This window comes from Tenrec ecaudatus, chromosome 5 (assembly GCF_050624435.1).
Source record: "Tenrec ecaudatus isolate mTenEca1 chromosome 5, mTenEca1.hap1, whole genome shotgun sequence".
In the NCBI taxonomy this organism is placed as follows: Eukaryota; Metazoa; Chordata; class Mammalia; order Afrosoricida; family Tenrecidae; genus Tenrec; species Tenrec ecaudatus.
Genome location: NC_134534.1, coordinates 93431736 through 93449675, shown reverse-complemented (window position 1 = coordinate 93449675; position 17940 = coordinate 93431736). Strand labels below are relative to the sequence as shown.

At 43.6% G+C, this 17940-nt stretch overlaps 1 protein-coding gene across 2 annotated transcripts in view; it reads right to left on the bottom strand.

Annotated features, from left to right (window-relative positions):
* CEP78 (centrosomal protein 78) overlaps positions 1 to 17940 on the bottom strand; it is a 34203-nt gene that overhangs the window by 15434 nt on the left and 829 nt on the right. For both annotated transcript variants that reach the window (XM_075549758.1, XM_075549759.1), the window contains exons 2-10: positions 17653 to 17822; positions 17479 to 17551; positions 16492 to 16595; positions 12502 to 12676; positions 8651 to 8764; positions 7094 to 7158; positions 6820 to 6931; positions 2787 to 2907; positions 1029 to 1074 (exon numbers count right to left, since the gene is read on the bottom strand). In XM_075549758.1, the coding sequence (XP_075405873.1) occupies positions 1029 to 1074; positions 2787 to 2907; positions 6820 to 6931; positions 7094 to 7158; positions 8651 to 8764; positions 12502 to 12676; positions 16492 to 16595; positions 17479 to 17551; positions 17653 to 17822 (980 nt within the window). The remainder of the gene's footprint in view (positions 1 to 1028; positions 1075 to 2786; positions 2908 to 6819; positions 6932 to 7093; positions 7159 to 8650; positions 8765 to 12501; positions 12677 to 16491; positions 16596 to 17478; positions 17552 to 17652; positions 17823 to 17940) is intronic.

Sequence of the window (17940 nt, the reverse complement as noted above, 5' to 3'; positions counted from 1 at the left end):
CTATAAATGACTTTTTTTGCTCAAACAATCAATAACAAAGTAAAAGGACCGTATCCTTTTCTAGTTGTGTTACTGTTCAGAATTTTCTTGCTGGGTTACTTGGAATTTCCAATATTACTACGAAACTCATCTGATATAAAGCAAGTGAGGAGCCAGCACGTATTTCTTTCTCTCAGCTCAACTTTATAATACAGAAATTTATGATCACCAGAGAGTCTGGAAGAAAATGTAATTTTTAACAAGACACTGCATGAGTAGGTACTGACAAGGCCAAATATTAAGAATGAGAAAAGTCAAGATAGCTATGTTGTGACTAAGCCATGGCAGTTTCTGTTAGAACGATCACAGCGTTACCAGCAGCAAAGCTGACCCTGAGGAACTTCTCACTGGCTCAAGTCAAAGCGTGTGTGGCAGCAATACAACTCTACCACCAAGTGTCTCTGCAACTGGAGCTCTCTCTAAAATGACCTCGGCACAACCCCATCAAAGCCCTGCGTAGCAAAAGGAAGAGTGCTACGTTACATGCGTATACAGGGGCAAAGGACTGGGAAAGAGTTTAAAATGCCGGCCACACGCGGCAAACAGCAGCCTGTGAAAATGCTACACGGCAGCAAGGGGCAGCGGCAACCCACAGGGTGCTCCCTTCTCAATCCCAGTGGTGGTATTTTTTTTAACCAAAATATATCCATGTGGTCTCTAAAGACAACAGGGACGGGGAAACAAAGCCGTGACACCATTAGCTTGCTGTCCGAGACCACGCACGAGGCAGTGTGGCAGGGGTGGGCCAGTCCCTTACACTGTCCTTGTAGAGGACAGCGTCACGTGTCACGAAGCACTCGTGCGTGTGGCATGCATACAGGCAGACTGCAGCCCCGGGAGAGCAACCGGGAATGTCGAAACCACATTTACTTCATGGGGAAAAATGTGTCTCATAAGGCTCATTCCGTTTAAAAAGAAAATAGAAAACGACTTGCCACCTACTCCACCCCAACACTCTACTACTGTTATAAATACGGGTAACTACATACCTGCAAGTGATTACAGACAGCACGAGTTTTGATTAATGGAAAACCCCTAAAGAGATATTAATAAATGAAGTCAAATTTTGGTATAGGTATAGTGAACTCCCAATTTAGAACTGCCACAAAAAGGAAAATTCCAGATACCTGTAATTTTTTATTTTTCAAAGTGTGACAATTTTTCTCTTTCTGGTTGGAAAGCTCACCTTTTGCAACAGAAGTTATTAAATTAACTCTTTTACCTACTCGGTCACATTGAAGAGCGTCAATCCTGGACGTTAGTGGGCAGTAGAGGCCTCAGGGGTCTCTAGGTACTACAGGGGGCTGTCCGTCACAAGAAAAGCCCCCAGAAATGTCTCTCTTTGCTGAGCTTCTATGACTTGGTTTCATTTTCCTAGAGTCTCTGGTAGCGCAGTGGTTTACCCATTGGGCTGCTAACGGCAAGGTCAGCAGACTGAGCCCACCAGCTGGTCTGCATGAGAAGGAGAAGGCTCTGTACTCCCGCAAAGACTGTACAGCCTTGAAAATCCCAAGGAGCAGCACTCCACTCTCCCATGGAGTCGCTAGGAGAAGAATCAGCGCGGCAGCACTGCACTTGAGTTTGGAGATTTTTCGTTTTCCTGATGCTTCTATCAATTAGAATGTCAATTCAATGGCTTGCCTCTAATGACATCTTTGAGAATTTTAGTTTGTTGCTTACTGTTTAGGACTTAAAATCCAGCAAACAAACTTATTTGTGTTTTGTACAATATCCACACAGACCTGTGTATAAAAATAAACAATCTCAAAATCAGGACCTGGAAGGCTCCACTACAGAGAAAATGGAATGGAATTTAGTGGACTGGTGTCATTCTGTGAACGGCTGGATGGCTCAGATGTTCAGTCCACCTCCTTTACCGTTCTCTAATGTACAACTCACCGGGCCCACGAGTGGTGCGAGAGTCACAAGTGTTTCATGACGAAGAGACGAAACCACAGTCATAAAACTAAAGTGTAAGCCTTCGGGCTCAGCACTGTGATTCAGAGTGCCATTTGTTAAGGAAGATACTGAAGTTAGCTATCTGTAAAGACCATGCTTATCAACAGACGAGCAGCAGAACAGATATTTTACATGGTTTCTATTTCGAGTTCTACTTAAAACCCACTCTCTTTGTCTTCTGAAATTGTTCATTTCTATTTTCTTAACTACTGTCAAGTAAGCCACGTGAAAGAAAATCTACAGCTAACAAGTTAATTTAATAATCTAAAATGATACAACAATTAAAAAAGACATATGTATCTTTGACACAGTGCTGTATCTATCTTCTGGGAAAGTACTCAGTCAAACTAAGTGTTAAACTTCAAGAGTGAGGACAAGTGACTGCTGGGCCAGACTGAGCCTCACATCCGTCTTGCAGGAAACTATCCGTCTACAATACCCCTCCTTTCTTACTCCTACCTACCCGAATCCCTGCTTCTGCTCTCCAAGGCTTGGCCCAACTACCTGTGCCTTTAATGAAACCTTAGCTTCCCTGCCCACGTGGGGATCATTTCGGTCTCCTCTAGAGGCCCAGAGGAGTACACTTGTTCTGACACTTAGAAAATTACTTGAAGTTCCCAATTATAATTAACTTTTGTTTATCTTTCTTAAAGGATTCATTAGGCAGAAGCTATGACCGAGTCATCCTTTCCTTCCTCTATAGAAAAAGTCATGCAGACACTGCCCACAGTAGAGGCTCCAAAACACAGAATTCTGCGTGACAAAGAGGGAAAATACTAATCCGCTACCTTTTCCTTTTTGCACGTTCCGCAGTACGCCAAGGTAGGAAGCCAGACACGCCAGGTGGCAAAGGGTCAGGAGCATAATATTCTTTTCGCCCATTGTTCGCAGGCTTCTTTGTAGCCACTCCTATGTTTGAGGAATCATTAAAAGAAAACAAAATAGAATGAAGATGCACCTCAGGCCTACAGAGCAGGGACATGCGTACACTCTTAACAGCATACAGATAGATGTGCACCTTATAACGCTGTCCAGGTCATCCAAAAGAGGATCACTTCATAAAAATCTGCACGACAGGCCAGGCACGGTTTGAAAACAAGCTTTCTAGTGGTAAGCTGTCATTTCAACTAAATGTGAGCTGTGTACATGAGCTGGACAGAATGTGCATTAGTCAGTAAAAAAGACCACAAAGAGTGAACGACTAGACACGCTACTTTTCACCAGGCAAATACTCAGGGGCTCATGGAATATTTGGTGGTTTAGTCTCACAGACAGACAGACAGGGATACAATACCCCACTGCTGCCAAACCGCACTGCATAAATCAGACCAAAATTTCAATTTAGGATGAACTATCCTCTGTAAAAACTACCAACAGCACAAGACTAAAGCTGTTGGGTTACAAGGAAGACTATGCTACACTCCTGCAAGTCAGCGCTAAAATTTCATGTTCAGTTATTCTGCATTTCACTACGAAAGAGTCACGTGTCTTTAGATGGAATGCTTAGTAGGAAAGTTCAACCAACCAATCAAGACTTTAACACAAATCAAAATGACTACTATCAAAATTCACATTTGAATAAGATTAACCTATAAAATAGGTCAATTACAGTGGTTATATTTATCTTTCAGTCCCTGGGGTCGCACAAATGGTTAATGCACTCAGCTGATAACCAAGGACACTGGGAGATCAGGCAATCTACGTGCGAAAAATCAACCACGGAAACCCGAGTGAAACACATGGGGCTGCCGTGAGTCAGCACCAAATCCACAAGAGCTGGACTGGATTTACCCTTCACAACTAGTTTATTAAACCACATTGAGTTTTGCAATACACCCACTCCTCACTTAATGACAGTCTCGTGACCTGACATTTCACATTTATGACAATAATGAAAATCCGCTTCCTGTGTGCACTGGTAACACACGTCTAGTAACCAGTGCACAGGTCCCTGACGGGATCCTACACAGCGGGCCCTGTGAGCCTGTAGACAGGGAGCCCTGCACACGTATGATTTCACCCCATGGGCGGGGAGGAGTGTGGTCTCCCCAAGCTGGGAAGGCACTGAACAGAGTGGACAGTGGGCTGAATCAAGCCAGCAGGGATAGGATGCAACATTGTGGATCCATTTGCTCACAGGAGGAAGTGGATGCTGGTATCTAATCCTAGCTCCCAGCCCTGCTGGGTGGCAGGGATAAGGCAGGCCACAGTCTGGAACACTGACACCTGGCACTTCGGTGCCCAGGCCCTGCAGGACCTACATCAACTGATCAGCACCTATATACTTCCCCAGTGATTACTCCACTCCTTGAGGTCACAGGGGAGGGTGGGCTACCTGGGAGAAGGGGTACGTGAGTGAATAGCCTGCAGCAACCAGCTTAAGGTGAAGAGCAGAGGGTAGGCCTGGCTATCAGTCTAGGGGGCAGCTCTAGACTGTCAATTCTCAAGATACGAGAAAAGAGGGGAACAGGTGGACAAGAGGCTGGCAGGAAGATCTAGCGGGCAGTATAAATGCCTTCTATAGCACCCAGGGCCCCTTCCAAAGACAAGGAACCACCAAGCACATTTTGGGATCACTGAAGAGATAAGCCAGGTCTACCTGTTCTGAAAAGAAAGTAACAGCAGAAGAGGAAAGGGGGGTGGTCCCAGAAATGCTGTGGGGTATTTGGGCCACCGTGACTCTGCAAAACTCTGAGCGGCTGTGGGAGCTAAGCTCTCCTGAGGTGACATGGGGGAGTGGGGAGCAACAGTGGCAGGGGCGAGGTGATGTGGGCATCCTTGATACTGCATAATGACCTAGTCTTGGGAACCCACCTGCTACTGTGTCAATAAGCCAATACAGCTGTATTAGCGTAGCATATGCAAGTAATGGTGATAAGGGACACAGAGTTCATTTAGTACAAGTCATCGATAATTTCTGAATGCTCCTGGGTGAATTTGTATGCTTCTTAGGAACGCCAGGTGATTTGTCTTTTGACTTTTATTAGCCTCAAAGAAAGAATGCTGTGTATGAGGTTTGTGCCATAGAGGCTCCTCAACTTTTACATACTAATGATGATATGTATCAGGGACTATTAGATTCTCCAAATGGTTTATCTATATGTAGTTTTGTTTTGTTACTGGGATTAAGAAGCAAACAGAACTTTAACTAGAAGACTTTACAGTTACCTTGTTAGAAGATGAAAAAAAATCCAATAAAAGTTCTTATCTTCTAAACAATCTGGAGGAGCAAACGGGACTGATGTTTCGGGGGGACATGGGAGAGGGGAGGCAGGCAAAGGAAGTGGGTGTTAACAAACCCAGAGACAAGGGAACATGGCGAGGAGGGCACAGGATGCCTGGTGGGGCTTGATCAAGGGCAAAGTAACTGAGAGGAATTACTGAAACCCAGATGAAGGTCAAACATGACAGTGGGGCAGGAGGAGAGTCAAAGGAAACAGAAGAACTAGAAGGCAAAGGGCGTTTACAGAGGTCTAAATAAGGGCATGTGCACATGCAAATATATTTATATATTAAATGATAGGGAAATAGATCTACGTACATGTATTTTTGAGTTAACTATCAAAGTAGCAGACGGATATTGGGCCTCTACTCAAGTGTTCTCTCAATGCAAGAACACTTTGTTCTAATAACCTGGCATTCCATGATGCTCACCTTCCCGACTGAAGTAAATACAAAAAAATTCAAAGAAGTAAAATTAAAAAACAAAACAAAACTCAAGTGAGCTTGTAGACTTCACTTATATTTGCACTTTGTTTAATCATGCTAAGAAAAAATATAATTATTTTCATCATCCTATTATTGCCTGTTGTATGCTTATATTAGAATTTCTAAGATGTTCCTGAAAGTCATATATGGAAACACGCAACTCAGAAACTTTAAAAAATATTTTACAATTTAGTTATTCCATAAATTCCAATGTTCTCCTTTCACATACTATTTGTTTACTAAAATAGCACTTTTGAAATAAAGGTAAGTAAGCTTTTTAAGACGTTTAATAAATTCTCTTAACAACTACTAGGTGATTGGTGACAGAAGTTGAACTGATTCCTGGTAAATCAAAATCACAATCCTTTAATAATAATAAAAGTTTTATCTACCAAGCCAATTCTAGTAACATTTTAAAGTTATTTGATAATTGCTATTTTTAATTAGTCACTAGTTAGAAAAATAAAACCATTAACCCAGTGAAACCTTATAAATGCATTAAAATGTATAACTTACATCCTATTAAGTGTTTTTTAGATGAAAAGAAGTATGCAAACTTGTATTTAAGCTGTGTGAAAATGATGGACAACAAACAGTTTAAGGAAGAGGAAACTGTAAATAGTGCTCATAGGAAAAGAAGTTTGGAGGGGTTTTTCTATTCCCACTGCTATTGTTTATGCTTTAAGCCAAAATGAAAAACTTCAAAAAGCATGGAAGACTTCAGGTAGCTTCCAAGTTAAAGATTATACATTGCTAACTGTTTGATTATCTTTCCTCTGTAATGAAGCTTTTGTTCCTCTCTACTATTCCTGAGAAATGCTGGTAGTGCAGTGGTCAGGCACTGAGCCAGTAGTTAGAACGTACCCCTGGCACTCCATGGGGGAAGATGTGGCAGTCTACTTCTGTCCAGAGTTAGCCTCGGGGGCCCTAGGGGCAGTTCTGCTCTAGCCTCCACGGTCTCTCTGGAAGCTGTGGTGTCGCATGCTTCCACAGGCAAGGACCCCAACTCATGTGTCTGGGCTACTCCTGTTGTTGAGATTCTGGTTCCACACACTGGGAAACACGAGGGGCATACATTCCATTAAGAGTAGAAGTCACGGTAGAAACGATTACCAATTCGAATAGTCGCTTTTCCCTTTCGTCCACTTCCAAGAATGATAGTTTTCTTTCTCTGTTTAGCAGTTTTAGACGGTTCCTTTGCTGATGGGGAAGTGATCCACTGGTACTGGAGATGATAAATATTCTATTTCAGTTAATAGGCAATGAATGATGAAAAGGATGATCTGCATTTCTGGCTCCCCAGATTGAAGAGTCATACAAGAGAAGAAAAACTAGCAATTAGAAAGTCATTCCCCCCCACCCCCCCAAAGATTAAAACATGGCCTACCTCTGAATTAGCACTCCTTCCATTCTGGAGAACTTTTTTGATTACCGCTTTCATCACAGAATGATCTGGATTGAAAAGGAAATTGGAAATTACAGTAACTGTACTCCAAGGAGTAGGCTATTGAAAAAAAGTCAACTAACTAATGGATGCCCCATACAATTAAACACCAAATTTCCTTTACTGTACTCACCCATCTACTTTTCCATCGAGGACTCCAACTTCCTCCTCAAAACACAAGATAAAAGCATGCCACCTCACACCTCTAACAGCTCCTATTTTGGTGGCAGCGAAGTGACCAAATTTGTGCATTTTAGAACTATAGTGGCTTAGGACACAGCTGGACAGAGCCAACAATGTGAGCATTAGCTACATGTCTTAAATTTAATGTCGCCAAACTAGTCTTGCTACCCCTCAAAACTCTACTCTCTAAGGGTCCTTCTACCGTTAAATACCGATAGCTTAAAAACAAATTTATTTCCTTTATACTCTAATCAATCTGAAATCACTGTCAGTTGCAGCCTCAATACACATTCTGAATTAAGCCACTTTTCAGTACCTTCAATCTATCTGATTCTCTCCACCATCGCTCACTTGCACCGTCTCACTTAACCGTGTTTTAACCAGTCTGCTCTTCTCTTGCTGCCTCGACGCCATTTTCCACACCAAAGTGGACATTTTGAAATACTACTCGGCTCTGACTTGCAGTTCACCTGGCCATAGAAGCTTTACAAGTGAAGCCGCTTTGCTCCCCATGTCCTCCCTCCCTCACGCAACGCTCCAGTCACGCTGGCCTCTTTGCCCTCCTGAAACACTCGGCCACCCTCCCACATCCTGCCTGTGGACCCACCACTTGCTCGCCCTGGAATGGGATTCTCCCTGGCTTGTGCCAGGCACCACTCCTGTTCGTCACTCGGATTTCCGCTCATGTCATTTCTTCTAGCTCCTTATCTGATGCTATTCTTGCTCTCTACTAACAGCAATTGTATTTTGATTGTTCTTTACTCATTGATCTCTAACTTTCCCATTAGAATGATGTAAGCTCTATGACAGCAAGACCTTGTCTCTATTTCTACTACTTAAACCACTGTCTAAAGCTCCCTGGTGGTGCTGGAGGCTAAGCACTGGCCACTAACCATAAGGTCAACAGTTCAAACCCACACACTGCTCTTCAGGAGAAGGATGAGGCTGTCTGCTCTGGTCAAAGATTTTAATATTGGAACTCTAGATAGGCTCATTCTAGGTCAGTGGGTTTGGGTGTGTGTGTGTGTGTGTGTGTGCGTGCTTATCAAATTAATAGCTAAATGAAGTGTTCCGAGGTTTCAAAAGAAGCAAATACTGCTCTCGGTGGACTCGGGCTTATAATCTAGGCTCCCCTTCGTCGAGAGTAGCAGCCAAAGGCAATTTACATGCACAACCCATATTAATCTGCTAGAAATACAAAGGGGAGGAAATTAGAAAAATAATCCTCCTACTAAGTTTTAAAAATTGCTCATATATAATTGTTTTTCATCTTGCTATTGATAGTGGTTACCCACGCCAAGCAATGCAGTGACATACCAATGAGTGGATTTCTTCGAATATCCAGAATGACCAAAGTTGTGTTGGTTTCCAGGGCCTGCCGGAAAGCGTTTGCTCCTTCATTCGTGAGGCCACACTGCTGCAAATCGAGGGCTTATGATGAAAGACAAAAGGTCACTGGCCAGCTCCATACAGATTTAATGTACAGACAACTCTCACTTACACAGGCATAAGATTCCTGCACAATGCTAGTCAAGGCAGGTTTTTAATCATGTGTACTGAAAAAATAAGAACAGAAAAACATGCACATACACATTATTGAAAATGTAACTACAAACTCTTCTCGGATGCTCCCTACTTATCCTCCCTCTAGCCTACCAATAAATGATCCCACAGAGTGGATGCTCAATATAATCAGTGTGGCACATAACCCACGGCAAGAAGCGCATCACCGAGTGAAGGCCAGTGCGCGCTGAGCAAAGGTGCCCGTGAAGGTGTCCATCTCACTGGCACACACGGGGTGGGGCTCAGAGTGCATTCCTCTGAACATGATCTAGGGCTTCGGTTCCACTCGACTCTCAATAAAACACACTAGACTTCCTCAGAAACAAGACAGAAGCACTTCAAGGCTTGCCGCTTTAACATAAACGGACAGAGAAAACCATCCTAACAGGTCATACACGGGCAAGTCAAAAAGTATCACTACTTGGCTTCCAGTTCAAATATGGAGGGCCTATTCCCAACAAAACTGCTTAAGCATGTCTCTGCGATCTGAAAGTCCTCACAGTGATACACTTGTCGGGTCTTGTTAGAGTGTCTTTCAGAAAGACTGAATCAAAACAATGACCTTTGAGGGGATCTGCTGGGCCAGGTAAGTTCAAGGAAGGTAAGTTCAGGTGGTTACAGGGACAACGTTCAGAATCCCAAAGGGGTAACATCTTGACAAATGTTCACAAAGGATACGTTCGGAACTTTTAAATGAAGACGTCTTTAAAAGCACGGAATCTGCACCGCTAAGGAAAGCTGCAACAGGAATGCTGTTCCCGTCACAACAAGGCGCCTGCTTCTTCTTCGGAGGTAGCAATGACTGTGCGTGGAGAACTCCCTTGGGAAGCCTGATGCTACCCGCCCTACAGCTCGGATCCCGCCCCTTAAGAATTATCTTTGTGCCGGCAAACACAGAAAAGGAGAAGTTGAGTCCCGCGAGGATGTCAAAACCGCTGCTCTCAAACAGTGTACGTTGACGGTGCAGAAATCTTTGGGGGTAAAATTGAGAACTGGAAAGACTCTCAGGGGCAGAGACCTAGAGGGTGGGTATGTCAAGCAAAAGTAGCTCTACAATTCGGTATTTGGTATAATAAAAGTTCCTAAAATTTCGATGAATGAGATCAGCAACTTAAAAAAAAAGTTCCTAAGATTGTGTAGCTTTTTTTTAAACTTGATAACAAAAGCCTTGGTTCCAACCACTCTCCTTTTCAGACTTGAAGAAACAGATGTGGGCAAGGGTATAAGCATGAACTAGCTCCTGCACTGTGGCTGACCCTGCAAGACAGGGCACGGCTGTTCCTGATCTTCCTGTGGAGCGGCTGGTGGTTTCGAATAGCTGACCTTGTAGGCAGCAGCCAATGTGTAACCACGGCAGCACCAGGGTTGCTATGAGTTGTTAACAACTCAATGGCAGGGAGTTGGGTTTGATTTTTAAGTGCACTATGGCATATCCATATAACGGAACGGACTCAATGTCATTTTGGAAAGTCACTGAAAGTGATGTTAGTCACAAGTTTGTTGGCTTTCAATGTTCCTGCTGTAAGAAGTGAGAAGAGCAGTAAAACTCAGAGTAGTTCTGCTTTTGTTAAGAAACAAACAGTGAAGAAAGCTGACAGGGCCCAGCTATCAAAAGATACAGTGTCTGGGGTCTTAAAGGTTTGAAGGTAAACAAGCAGCCATCTAGCCCAGAAGCAACAAAACCCACACAGAAGAAGCGCACCAGCCTGTGAGATCACAAGGCATCGAAGGGTTCAGGTATCAGGCATCAAAGAACAAAAAAATCAAACCATTGTGAATGAGGGGGTAGTGAGGAGTGGGCTCCCTAGACCCATCTGTAGGCAACTGGACACCCCTTACAGAAGGATCATGGGAAGACGAGCCGGTCAGGGTGCACTGTAACAATGATGAAACATACAACTTAAAAAAAAAAAAAAAAGAAACATACAACTTTCCTCTAGTTCCTAAATGTTTCTCCACCCCACACACCCCAACACACACTATCATGATCCCAATTCTACCTTACAAGTCTGGCTAGACCAGAGGATGCACACTGGTACAGATAGGAACTGGAAACACAGGAAATTCAGGGTGGATGATCCCTTCAGGACCAGTGGTGTGAGTGGCGATACTGGGAGGGTGGAGTGGAAAGGGGGAACCGATTACAAGGATCTACATATAACCTCCTCCCTGGGGGGATGGACAACAGAAAAGTGGGTGAAAGGAGACGCTGGACAGTGCAAGACATGACAAAATAATAAGAATTTATAAATTATCAAGGGTTCCTGAGGGAGTGAGGAGCAGGGGGGAAAATGAGGAGCTGATACCAAGGGCTCAGGCAGAAAGCAAATGTTTTGAGAATGATGATGACAACAAATGCACAAATGTGCTAGACTCAATGGATGTATGCATGGCTTGGGATAAGAGTGGTACGAGCCCCAATAAAATGATTAAAAAAAAAGAAAAAGAAAAATCTAGAAAAAAGAGAGAAAGAAACAGCAAAAAAATCAGATAATATCTATCCCTCCCTTGAAAACACACAAAGGGAAGCTGGAAGGAAACACAGCCCAGACCAAAATGGCGAGGCCGTTCATGTCTGGATGACGAAATCCTAGATGGCTATCGTGTTTTCCAATTTGCCACGATGTCTGCCTATCGGTTCTGAGTACCTTTTACGCTTTACAAAGCTGGCGAACATGAGGGTCTTGCACACATGGCTAAGATGATAAACGGGCACAGCATTTCTGGAAGATGATTTGGTAAGGCAAACCAAAAGGGTTAGCAATGTGTCTTACTGAGTGAGTCCACATTCACTGATTTATTTTACAGAAGTAATCTTGAAGGACTGGGCAGCGTTCCGCTGTTGTACATGGGCTCACTCTACATCAGAACTGACTGATGGCACCCAACTAGCAGCCACCGCCACCACCACCACCACGATGGGCACCGAAATGCATCTACATGATGCTTACCACACAGTTACCAACACTAGGTGAAAAGTGCATGTCTCTGCTTCTACCAGCAGAGGACTGATTAAATAAAGAACTGCATATAGTAAGGGGGACTAAATCCACACCAGTGATAACGGTAGGGCTGTTCAACAGTAAGCACATTTTGCAAGGGAGTCTTGATAGCATAGTGGGCTATGCATTGGGCAGCTAGCCACAAAGTCAGCAGTTCAAAACCACCAGCCATTCCCCAAAGACTGACAGCCTCGGAAACACCCAGGGGGAGTTCAACTCTGTTCATCAAGTCTCTGTGAGTCAGAACGGACGCCATGGCAGGAAGTAAGCATAGTATTTCTTTTGCTATTTCCGTGTGCATACATGTACAAGGAAAAGAACACATTTCTCCACATTCTGAAGCCCTTTCGTAGTTATAGGAAAAAAGACAGAAGGTACAATAGTCCAAAATGAACAGTCATCATGCCTGGCCATTAAAATTATGGGTAATATTATAAAGGAATATATGTAACTTTCACAAAAGGTAGAAAATCAAAATCTAATCGGGAAAAAGAAGAATGCTTTTACATTTTTATAGCAACACTTATGCTAAAAGTCAAGCATATTTAATACTTGATGTATTTAATTCAATGACTTTCAAGTTCAGACATTCCTTTAACTTACCTCTAAGCCACAAATCCTCACTAAGAGATTCTGCAAAGGCATTTGCACCTGGGTCACCAACGAGTGTGTTGCAATTGAACGTGACACGCCGTAAGCCGGCCATGCAGTCGAGGTCAGGCCTCCGATAACGAAGACTCTCCGCCCAGGTTTCTTCGTGCCTTCTCATGGTCTGGTACTACAGCGGATGACATCAAGACACCGGATAAGCAAACAAGCCATGCCCACAACACCAAACTCCAGCTGCTTCTTCTGACGGACAGCAGCCCCATGTATTTCAGAGAACCGTGCTCCATAGGACCCTGAGAGTGTAGGGGACTGGGCTGCAAACTACAAGGTGGGTGATTCGACACCCACCAGCCACTTCTAGGGGTAAAGGTGAGGCTTTCTGCTCTGCAAAGATGAACAGTCTAGCAAATCCTACTCAGGGTTGCTGAGTTGGAATCAGTTTGCTAGCAGTGGGTCTGGTTTTCGTAATTAAGTATGGCTTATGGCAAAGCGGGTTATGCATTGGGTTGCTAACTACAAGGTTTACAGTTTGAAATCACTAGCTGTTCCTCCAGGGAAAGACAGAGCTTTCTACTCTTTTAAAGAGTTGTACAGCAGGGAGACAGTCATGAAGGTCAGCGAACAGACCTGGAATTATGTATATTTTTTAATCTCTTTTTTCTCTCCTTTTCTTCTTTACATCTTTTGTTTTCTTTTTGTTTGGTCTATGTCATAGTTGGTTTGCCTACTTATGTAAGATAGGCATGGAAACCAAGCCCGAGGAGAATGCAGAGGGACCAACAGTCCCCAGGGGAATAGGGGGAAAGGGTGGCAGGGGAAGGGCACGGGGAGCAGGAAGTGCCATAGACAGGGGAACAACCAGGGAATTAAGAGTCAACAACAAGGAGGAGATGGAGCTCCTAAGGGTGTTGGAGCAACAACAAACTGGCTAAGAGGAAGTTCTAAGAGGTGGAAATAGGGGGGAAAATGATGGTGGGGCAGGAGGAGGGCAAAAGGAAACACAAGAAGGACCTAGCAAGCAAACAATGGATAAGAGGCATAAGCATAGGTGTGTACATATGTAAATATATTAATCCACAAAAAAAGAGCTATTGGCTTGTGAACATGTATTTATACGGCAATACACTGTGGTAGTGGACGGACTTCGGACCTCTGCTCATAGTCAAGATAACTTTGTTCTAACAAACTGGCACTCTGTGATGCTCACCCTCCCAACACAATCGCTGAAGACAAAACGGGCGCATAAGCAAATGTGGTGAAGAATGTGGATGGTGCCCGGCTATCAAAAGATAGAGCATGTGGGGTCTTAAAGGCTTAAAGTTAAACAAACAAGTGGCCATTCAGCAGAGAAGCAACAAGCCCACATGGAAGAAGCACACCATCAGTGTGATCACGAGGAGTCATTGGGAAGACATAACAAACAAACAGGCAAACGGAAGACATATAACAAACAGACAAAAACATTGTTGAGAATGAAGGAGGGTAGAGCAGATCCCAAAGCCCATCTGTAGACAATGGAACAATCCCCCCAGAAGGGTCACAGGGAAGGGATGAGTCAACCAGGATGCAGTAAAGCACAGATGAAACACACACTAGTCCTCTGGTTCCTCGAGGCTTCCTCACCCCCAACTATCCTGACCCCAGAGCTGCTTCTCAATTCAGACTAGACCGGAACATGTACCCAGGTATAGAAAGGAGATGGGGGCTCACACCACACAGAATCCAGGAACAGGTGTGGGAACAGCAATACCAGAAAGGTAGGAATAAAGGGGGAGGGGAGAGAAAGGGAGAAAGAGGGAACGGATCGCAATGACTGACATGTATGTAACCATACACCCCTCTCCAGGGGAAGAACAACAGAAAACACAGGGGAAGGGAGACAGTGGTCGGTGTGAGATATGAAAATAATAATTTATAATCCACCAAGGGGGTATGAAGGTGGGGAGGAAAGAAGGGAAAAATGAGGAGCTGATACCAAGGACTCAAAAGAAAGTGAATGTCTAGAAATGAATGAAGACAATGTTATGTACAGATATGCCCGATACAATCAATATATGGATTGTAACAAGAGTTGTAAGAGTCCCCAATAAGAGAAAAATATTGTCTTAAAAGATAAAAAAATAAAGAGTTGTAGTCTCTGAAACCCACAGGGGCAATTCTACCCTATCCTATAGGGTTGCCATGAGTCAGAATTGGCTTGGTAGCAGTGAGTTAATATAAATTTAGTGTGGCTTAGCATAGCTTACTAAAATTTATATTCTCATTTTCACTACAGATGCCAGAAGAGGGAGTCACCATGAGAGAACCAACAGGAGATTCTGGTTAAGGAGTCAAATGACCCGGATTCCAACCCTGCCCTTATTGAGCTGTGTAGTCTGCAACAGGCTGATCTGTCACTGATTAGATGTTCAAACCTTGACAACCCAATCAGCTCTCATGAATCCTATTTTCCTTATCTGCCAAGTCAGTTGGAGGAAGACGAGGCTTTCCAGCCCCATCAACAGTTAGTCTTGGACCCACAGGGTTCCGCCCTGGTCTACAAGGCCGGCATGAGTCAGTCTACTCCATAGCAATGAGTTTGGTTTTGGTTTTATGACAAGTCATGGAACTTGATAAACAATTCTCCCACTGCTGAGGCTCTAATGAAAGTCTACCATTCTGTCCTCCACTGGGCTCTGCACATATTTGATCAAGCACCCCACAAATACTTTTTCAGCACATATCTCACCAATAAGTTACACATGATATCCTGGACAAACATTTTACATACATTACAAATTACACAAAAGAGGTGTATTAAGGCAGAATGAGGCAAAAATGTAAATAGTTATTTGTTATTTTCTTCTCATAACCCAATGGATCTTGCAAATCTACCAGTATTAATTCACAACCATCAGGTCAATTCCAACTCGTTGTTGTTGTTGCTAGGTGCGACCCTGTCGGTTCCAACCCATAGAAACCCTGTGCCCAACAGAACATCCTCATACTTGTTCCTATGCTGAACCCATGGTGACAGCTGCTCTATCAACTCATGGCGGCTTCATACAGGGCTTCCAAGAATAACCCTTTGCAGGAGCAGGCAGTCTCGCCTTTCTCCGTGCAGCAGCTGTTGTCCAGTGCTTAACCCAGAGCACCACCAGGGCTCCTTACACTAATATTAGAGCCCTGGAAGAGGATTGGTGTGATAAATCATAGGAAACTTCTAGCTTGATTTTGAAGCACACATGCTGTTTCAAAACACATTAGAATTAATTCTCTACATATTCGCAAAATAAAATTTGACAATATGAAACAACGACTTTAAAAGGTTAAAAAAAAACATCACTTGCTTGAGCAACAAATGACTCTAATTCCTATGACAATCTAGAAGGAAAATCCTTGGACTCATTCTACATCAGGTAGAGACAACAGCACAGACACTGTCAGGTACCAGACACGATGATACACAAATTGGCTTACTGAAGGCTAGTGACGATCAGTGATGCAGGCTTTCTTATCACGTACATTTTTCAGCTGAGAAAGGAAGGCACAGTGGGGTGAAGAAATCTACTCAGGGCATTACAAAGGAGAACTGGACTTTAACTCTCAGTTGCCTGGTTCCAGGATTCATGCTCTTGCTGACTATACTAGGGATGGGTAGACTTGCTATATCAAGGTCCAGATAGTAAATGTCAAGGTAACAAGTACTTTCTCCCCCCCCCCCCAATATTTTCAGTCACTGCAAAATGATGCATTGCTCACCATGAATCACATATGAAACCTTTCATTTCTAGGATTAAGTATACTACATTTACTAAGTGGGAAAACTCCAAACGTTAAAATGGTCATTCTATCAGAAAACGAATGCAGCAAACCACCCTACGCATTCAAAGACACACGCATCCAAAGACACACGCACACAGAAGCCCCGCCAGCTGGTATCAACACTGTGCATGCGCTTCAATCGTGCAGTACAGTTTCATGAAAGCTTGAACATAAAATCACCTTTAAGATCTTGGCCATGTGATCTGCTCCTCGCCAGGTCAGATTACACCCAGAGAAGTTCACAGTCTTCAGGGTGACGGAGTTCTTTATACCTTGACAAATAACTAAAAGGAAACGCACACAGCACAGTATGATGATGATACGCCGACACAACTGGGCCAGTCGTAATATAGCAATGTTATTCCACTTACAGCTCTATGTTTACGCTCACTGTTTACAAATCTTCGTAGGCAACCAATGGATCGGGGTAGTCTGAAATATGCCAGCAAATAAGTACCACTACAGTTTCCAAAAAAGGGGAATTTTACTTAGATGTTGAAAGTAAATGCTCTAAATGTTGTAAATGCTATTCCCAATCACTTAGGTCAAGTAGTGTAGACCACCTTTTGAGACAAACGGAAGGGAAAAAGCCCTGAACAACAGAATCTTTCTCCTCCTGTTTCTAACAAAGTCTACGATGCATGAATAATCTGTCAACTGTAACCAGTCTTTCATGAGATGCTTTACAATACGCTCCCTCAAATTAAAAGGCAGGCTTCCTTATCTCCCCCACCTGCTTCATGATTCTAGGAGTCGCACTGAGTCTAGTGGTCCTAGTCAGAGGTCACCGGCTCTGTGATTCCTCTCAGGACTCTCCCATCATGCGTGGTAGCCTTTTGCAAATTGCATGCATTTTCTATTTTAGGATTTAATTATGCTTGCATATATGCATATTTAAATCGGTAAGGATACTCCCCTCCCCCCTTCTCTAGATCTTCCCACTGCCTCCCTATAAAAATATTTTGTGAAGGAAGATGAGCAAACACAAAAGTCCGAGAATACCAAATACTATACTTGGGGTTCAAGTGACACTTGCCTAGAGTTTGGACAGGCACTGAAGGCAGTCCGGGCACAGGTGGCAGCAGGAGAAAGGTCAAGGCGGGAATTAATGGGGAGACTGAGCAACCTGAGGGGCCTGACGGATTCAGGTAGAGATTTGAAACTCACTTTCTAATCCTCCATCTCCAATCGGACAATTGGCAAGAGACAGGTGGACCAACGAAGCCGATTTATTCAATCCCTTCAATGGGAGGGAAAAAAGGGGTTAAAAACGAATGTTTTCCTCCCTCCCTCCCCCAAAGCAACTACAAAATGTTCACAGGACAATTCCAGAAAGCGCACCTTTGTTAGAACAGTTAAATCTCTCTCGCGCAGAATCAGCCCATTCAGTTCCAGGTTCTTCAGAGCGCCTGATACACTTAAACAGTCTCGCACAGCTTTACAGAGCAGGAAGGACACATCTTTGGAGCTTACTGCAGGAACTCGACTCCGGAAAACCTTCCTTCTGTCAACTGCAGCAAGATAATTTTGCAAAATTAGTGACTGCATTCACACACCGGATCAACATTAAAAGCCATCTGTTGTGGGCTAGCCACTGAAACGCAAAATTTCCACCCTACTGAGATATTG